Source organism: Otolemur garnettii, unplaced genomic scaffold (genome assembly GCF_000181295.1).
Source record: "Otolemur garnettii isolate 467f Iridium unplaced genomic scaffold, OtoGar3 scaffold00007, whole genome shotgun sequence".
Lineage (NCBI taxonomy): Eukaryota > Metazoa > Chordata > Mammalia > Primates > Galagidae > Otolemur > Otolemur garnettii.
Window position 1 is genome coordinate 11,432,486 of NW_003852402.1, and position 7,307 is coordinate 11,439,792.

The following is a 7,307-nucleotide window of genomic DNA, read 5'->3' on the forward strand; positions in this document are numbered from 1 at the left end:
GAACCCGCCACCTTAGGTGTACGTGGCTGACGCCTTAGCTGGTTGAGCTATAGGCGCCGAGCCTCTTTAGTGAATTTTTCATTCATTTCATGCATTTTTGTGTGTGTGTGGTTTGTGTTGGGTTTCTAATTCTCTTATATTTCCTTGAGCTTCCTTATAATCCATGTTCAAAATTCTTTATCAGTCACTTCAGTGTCCTCATTTTGCTTGGTTTCCATTGGTATGGAGTTATTGTTTTCTTTTGGGAATGTCCTTTCTGATTTTTCATGTTTCTGAGTTCTTTCCCTGATTCCTGCTCATCCAGGGCACCTGATGCTTCTTCCTGTTTAGTACTGGTCAGCACCAGTTCAAACTGCTGGTCTTTATTGACAGCAACATAGAGGACTTGCACACTCATCTGGCACTTGCTGTTCAACAGTGCCAGAGATGAGGGACTTTACCTAACAAATGCAATCAATGTAACCTGGTTCTTTGTACCCTCAAAGAATCCTCATTAAAAAAAAAAAGAAGAAGAAGAAGAAGAACCACAGTGCCACAGATGCCAGAAGGCAGCCATCCTGAGGCTGGCATGGAAGGGGTCTTGATTAGGAGGTTGTGTGTCACTTCCTCTTCTTACAAGAGAACACTTGTTCTATAGGCTTATTTTATTTATTTATTTATTTATTTTGGAGACAGAGCCTCAAGCTGTCGCCCTGGGTAGAGTGCCGTGGTATCACAGCTCACAGCAACCTTCAACTCCTGAGCTCAAGCAAGTCTCCTGCCTCTGCCTCCCAAGTAGCTGGGACTACAGGTGGCCACCACAATGCCCAGCTATTTTTTTTTTTTTTTTTGGTTGCAGGCATCATTGCTGTTGGCGGGCCCGGGCTGGATTGGAACCCACCAGCTCAGGTGTATGTGGCTGGTGCCTTAGCAGCTTGAGCCACAGGCGCCGAGCCTATAGGATTATTTTAATTACTTCCTCAAAAGCTTAATCTTCAAATACAGTCACTATGGGCTAAGGCTTCAACATATGAATCTTGGAAAAACACCATTCAGTCTATATAGCACAGGTGAATCTATCAGAATTACCCCCGTGACAGCTCCTCAGGAAGAGTCACACGTAACCACCTTAAATCCAGTGCCACTTATACCCTACCCCACTTTCCTCCAACTTTATATTTTTTACTTTTCAACCAGACAGAGAAAACTCGATAGAGGCTGTCATTGAGTATCTCCGGAACGAAGAGAACCTAAAGAAGCTGCACCGCCTGCTGTCTAAAGATGAAGAGTGGGAGAAACTTGTGGCCGAGGGTGATTTGTCCAGGTAACTTCCATAGGGTTACCTCTGTGGAGTGCTTCAGAAATGCTACCCAGATTGCCCTGCTGGGTTGGTTTCCTCCTGGCTGGGACACCTCCCTCAGGCAACCTCCTGTGGCTGGGGCTGAGGACACTCACTTCCTTGACAATCCATGAGGAATGTTTGTTTCATTTGACTTACTGGCAGTGAATGACCTCAGAGTGAGGGGAGATGAGATTGTCAGCGGGCAGGAGAAACAACAGGAAAGCTGGGGCAACAGGGCTAGGGCTAGGGTGTGGCCAGTAGCTGCGAAGGACACAGACATACAGAGGTCATGGCTTTGCAGAGGACACGTGGGTGAGAGAAGGATATCTCTTCCCTTCCTGATCTGATAGGCATGGACGGCTATAGGCATGTCTATGCCTGGGAGCTGGGGAGTTCTTGGCTACCACTTGGGACCCACTTCTGTTCTTTGAGAGTAGTCCCTGAACAATAGGTAAGCAGTGTGGCTTACTGACAACTTCCAAAGTCAGGAAGGGCTGCCAATTTTGTATAATTCAAGGGGTTCTGAAGAGACAAGTCCCCATGGTAGAAAGAAATACTCCATTATCTTGTCTAAATTCAGGTCTTTTCAGGTAAATGACAGCAATTTGTAAAGATGATTTTTTTTTTTTTTTGAGACAGAGTCTTACGTTGTCACCCTTGGTACAGTGCCACGGAGTGATAGCTCACAGCAACCTCAAACTCTTGGGTTCAAGTGATCCTCTTGCCTCAGCCTCCCAAGTAGCTGGGACTACAGGCGCCCACCACAATGCCTGGCTATTCATTTGGGCTCTTGATCACATACAGCCCTCATGATAGTCCTTCCTGGAGGTCCAATGCCTTTAGTCCCCAGTTCCTCTGGAGGTCAGAAATGACGCCCTGTGGCTCAAAGTCACCATGATACATCATATTGTCATACTGTCCTATGGGCAAAGCTGCCAACAAACCAAGACTTTCCTACCAGGTAGAACATTCCAAGGACCTAGAGATCACTTCACAGCAAAATCTTCACTATCCTAGTGTTCTCTGAATAAAAGCTTTTTTTCTCTGTAATCTACACCTCTTTGTTCTCTGTGGAGTTTCCTCTCTACAAAGACTTGGGCAGTGATCGTGTTGCCCTGCTCTTGAGTGAGAAGGTACCTTGACCTACCACTGAAGAGTGTTTTGTGATGACTTTTACTTATTTATTCTTATGACCTACCACTGAAGAGTGTTTTGTGATGACTTTTACTTATTTATTTATTAAGTAACACAGAGCATCCGTGATATGCAAAACGTGTTTAATGTTGAAAGCAAAATTATTTACCTTTGTAGAATTAGTTTCCATTTAATTTATGGTAAAAGCTCTGTGATTTACACAGGATAGATCTTATGGAGCCCATTTTACAGATAAGCAAACTGCCTTTCTCACTCACCTGACCATTTTTGTTCCAGGGAAGAGGTGGATGAACTCCGAGAAGCTCTGAAGGAGCTTGCAACATATGTGTCCATGGAGGACCAAGAGATGGCCCAAGAAGACCAGCTGACCCAAGAAGACTGTATTCAAATACAGTCGTTTTTGAATGAGTTTCCTCAGATGAAAATGGAGCTTGAGGAGCGCATACAAAAGCTCTACGCTCTCGCAGATGAGGTTGACAAGGTTCACCAGGACTGCACCATCTCTGAGGTGGTGGCCAGCACCACCGGGGCTGTCTCTGGCATCCTGACCATCCTTGGCCTGTCTCTGGCACCTCTGACAGCAGGGGTGAGTCTGGCGCTCTCGGCCACTGGGATAGGGCTAGGAACAGCCGCTGCCGTGACCAGTGTCTCCACCAGCATTGTGGAATACTCAAGTGAGGTGTCGGCAAAAGCTAAAGCCAGCCAGCTGTTGGCAACCGATGTCAACATAGCAGATGTGGGGAAGGAGGCTGTGGGTCAGAACATACCCAAATTTGCTGACCTAACATGCAAGTGCTCCCAAGCTGTGAAAGTCATTGGGAAGAATGCCCGTGCCATCAAGTTGGTCAAAGCCAACCCACGCTTAGCAGCCAATGCCAAGCGTCACATGACCTCTGGGAAGATCTCAGCCCGAAGCAGTAAGCAGGTACAGAAAGCTTTTGGAGGCACCACTCTAGCAATGACCAAAAATGCCCGGATCCTGGGTGCAGCCACTGCAGCTGTCTCTCTTGTGATGGATGTGGCCAGCCTTGTGCAGAAGTCAATCCACTTGCATGAGGGAGCGAAGGCAAAGTTGGCTGCAGAGCTGAGGCAGGAGGCACAAACATTGGAGAAGGAGCTGGAGCAGCTCACCCAGAGATATGAGCATCTGCAGCGGGGCCTGGCCCAGTGACTCTCCAGGGCAGTGCAGATTGGGGTGAGGGTGGGGGTGGGGAGTGGACAAAGGCATGGACAAAATGGAGACACTTTATTAAAAGGAGAAAGAGGGTGAAATGGGAACTGGATTTTAAGGGTTTGGCATTTCTGGAGCTGAGCACTGCAAGGAAGGTGTTAACGCAGATGGCAACTGGGTCAAAAAGAAAGTGGAACGCTGGAGCCAGAATAAGGGGCAAGGGAGCCCAGGAGAACAGGGAAGGGGAAGAAGAAATCCATTTTGGACTAAAGAATACACTGTAGGATGAATAGAGAGGGAGGCCTGCAGGAATAAGCAATGAGAAAGCCCGAAAAACAAAAGAATTGAAAATGGGAGAAGGCCAAGAACTGCTGGAATAAGAAGAAACAGCAGCTCCACTACCAACCTTCTCTATGGTTTGATGTCCCTGTAAGAATGAGTCTTCCTGGCCAGGCATGGTGGCCTGTGCCTGTAACACTAACACTCTGGGAGGCCAAGGCAGGAGGATTGCTTAAGTTTAGGGGTTTGAGACCAGAGCAAGATCTCATTTCTATAATCAAAGAGAGAGAGCGAGAATGAGGAAGGAAGGAAGGAAAGGAAGGAGGAGAGGAGAGGAGAGGCGAGGCACAGCGAGGCTGGGTGCCCATAGCTCAGTGGTTAGGGTGCCAGCCACATGCTCCAGGGCTGGTGGGTTTGAACCTGGCCCAGGCCTGCTAAAGCAAAAAACAAACAAACAAAATAGCTGGGTGTTGTGGCAAGCACTTGTAGTCCCAGCTACATTGGCATGAGAATTGCTTGAACCCAAGAGTTTGAGGTTACTGTGAGCCATGTCATAGCTTTGTCACTCTACCAAGGGTGACAACGTGAGACTCTGAGAGAAAGAAAAGAAAAGGAAAGAAAGAAATAAGGGGGAAAGGGAAGGGAAGGGAGAAAAGAAGGAAGAAAGAAAGGAAGAGAGAGAGAAAGAAAGACAGAAGGAAAGAATTAGCTGGGCCTGGTGGTGTGCACTGCAGTGCTCTGGAGGCTGAGGCAGAAGGATTGCTTGAGCCCAGAAGTTTGAGGTTGCTGTAAGCTATAATGACGTCATGGCACTCTAGCTGGGGTGACAGAGCAAGACTCTATCTCAAAAAAAAGGAGGAGAAGGCAGCGCCTGTGGCTCAATGGGTAGGGCACCGGCCCCATATACTGAGGGTGGTGAGTTCAAACCCAGCTCCAGCCAAACTGCAACAACAACAAAACAATACCCGGCTTTTGTGGCAGGCACCTGTAGTGCCAGCTGCTCAGGAGGCTGAGACAAGAGAATTGTCTAAGCCCAGGAATTAGAGGTTGCTGTGAGCTATGATGCCATGGCACTCTACCAAGGGTGACAAAGTGAAACTCTGTCTCTAAAAAAATGAATGAATGAATTTCCCCTAGTGACTGTCTCCAGCCCTATCTTTCTAGTATCAGCTCACCCTTATCTTTCATTTGGTGTACTTCTGTCACTGGATTCTGGATGGTGATGATGGTGATAGTGATGATGACAGTGGTGGTGGTGATGGCAGCAGAGTGAGTAGAGGACTTGGCAAGTGGCGGGCCTTCTTTAGGACCAGGGTACAGAGAGAAACTAATGAAGTTCCAATGATATTCCAAATGCTGTGCTGGAAACTGGTTGATTCGGGGAGAAAAAAGCGAAACCAGGTGCCAGGAAGAGGTTGAGGAAGCTTGTGGCATGTTGAGGAGATTAACCAGCCTGGGGTCAAGAGACAAAGCCTTTCTGAGCCTCGGTTTCCTCATCAGTCAGGGAAGGGGATGCTGGACAAGTTATCTCAGATCCGTCTGGCTCCCCCCATCTTGTGTTCTATAGTCTTTGGTTCAATAAATACTGGTTGGCACTCTGAGCCTGCATTGTGCTGATTGATGGGCTCGCCTGGGCTCTGGGCACCTGACTTCCCTTCCTCATGAACCTTCTTCTGGGGTCTCCAGATCAAGTCCTCCATTGCTCCTCCTGTTTGCTCACTGGGCTGTCCTGTCCCAGCCAGTCATTTCCCTCAGATTCTGCACTCCCTGGGCCCATGGGAAAACCTTGTGCACACCTGGCTTGGGCTAAGCATAGGCATGGTCCCTATGTGGTTGCCAGGGACCAAGATTAAAACATGGCAGGTGAGTCTGACAAGGATCAGAATGGCCTATGTGCAGGCGTGACAGTGAGAAATAGAGGGACAGGCTCGGCGCCTATGGCTCAAGTGGCTAAGGTGCCAGCCACATACACCTAAGGTGGTGGGTTTGAATCCACCCCGGGCCCGCCAAACAACAATGACGGCTGCAACCTAAAAATAGCCGAGCGTTGTGGCGGGCGCCTGTGGTCCCAGCTACTTGGGAGGCGGAGGCAGGAGACTTGCTTGAGCCCAGGAGTTGGAGGTTGCTGTGAGCTGTGATGCCACAGCACTCTACCCAGGGGGAAAGCTTGAGGCTCTGTCTCAAAAAAAGAAAAAAAAAGAAAGAAAGAAATAGAGGGACAAAGAGAGATAGCAGGATGGCAAACATCCCTATCCAGTCTGTCTCCCTTTTAGACACCTGTAGAACTTCCAGAATGATCTTCTCTGTGACACTGCCCCTGCCCCAACTCATCCTCCTCAATGGGCCAGGTTGGCGCATTCAGAATAGAGATTTAATTAAGCACCTGCTTCCAATTCTTCAATGGCTCCCATTACTCTTAGAGCAAAGCCCAAAGCCTTTCTGGCATCTAAAGTAACCTGTTGCTGAAAATCAACTGTCAAGAAAGAAACAAAAATAAAGGAAGAAAGGAAGAAAGAAATGACGGACGAACCCTGTCGTAGCCCGGGGTCCACGCAGGCAGTCAGAGGCAAGCCTCCCACACGGGGCTATTTGGGAAGTGATTCTGGGAGCAGGACTGAGGGACTGGAGGAGTGACATAGGGGAAGGAGAGAAAGTCAATACAAGGATATGTTCTTGACTGGGTCGCCATGTAGGCAATTGAGTCTGCCAGGACCTTCTAAGCAGCCTTCAAGGAATGTCCTCAGAATCTTCCTCTCCAGTGAGGAGAGAGGGAAAGATTTAACCACTATCCCCCTTTCTTGCAGGCTTGCCTTGGTGGGCATTAATTCTCTGATTTACCATGTTATGGAGCATTGAGTGTTGCAGTAGGAGCCCAGAGCAGAAACAAAGGACAAGAATGTGCAAAGTAATCCCTGAAACTCTCCTAAATCACTCATAAAGTGCAGCCAGGTCTAGGAGGCCAAGGTGGGTGGATTGCCTGAGCTCACATGTTCAAGACCAGCCTGAGCAAGAGCAAGACCCCATCTCTAAAAGAATAGACATTGTTGTGGTAGGGACCTGTAGTCTCTGCTACTTAGGAGGCTGAGGCAAGAGGATCACTTGAGCCCAAGAGTCTGAGGTTGCTGTGAGCTATGACATCACAGCACTCTACCAAGGGTAAGACTCTGTCTCAAAAAATAAAAAAAAAAATGGCTCGGCGCCTGTGGCTCAAGTGGCTAAGGTGCAAGCCACATACACCTAAGGTGGAGGATTCGAATCCAGCCCAGGCCCGCCAAACAATGACAGCTGCATCCAAAAAATGGCTGGGTGTTGTGGTGGGCGCCTGTGGTCCCAGCTACTTGGGAGGCTGAGGCAGGAGACTCATTTGAGCCCAGGAGTTGG

At 48.4% G+C, this 7,307-nt stretch overlaps 1 protein-coding gene across 3 annotated transcripts in view; it reads left to right on the forward strand.

Annotated features, from left to right (window-relative positions):
- The window catches only part of LOC100954873 (apolipoprotein L3), a 17,669-nt gene extending 13,490 nt beyond the window's left edge, over positions 1 to 4,179 (forward strand). For all 3 annotated transcript variants that reach the window (XM_023509315.1, XM_012814136.2, XM_023509316.1), the window contains 2 exons: positions 1,177 to 1,303; positions 2,753 to 4,179. In XM_023509315.1, coding sequence (XP_023365083.1) covers positions 1,177 to 1,303; positions 2,753 to 3,647 — 1,022 coding nt within the window. In that variant the 3' untranslated portion in view covers positions 3,648 to 4,179. The remainder of the gene's footprint in view (positions 1 to 1,176; positions 1,304 to 2,752) is intronic.
- Positions 4,180 to 7,307: the final 3,128 nt, after the last annotated feature.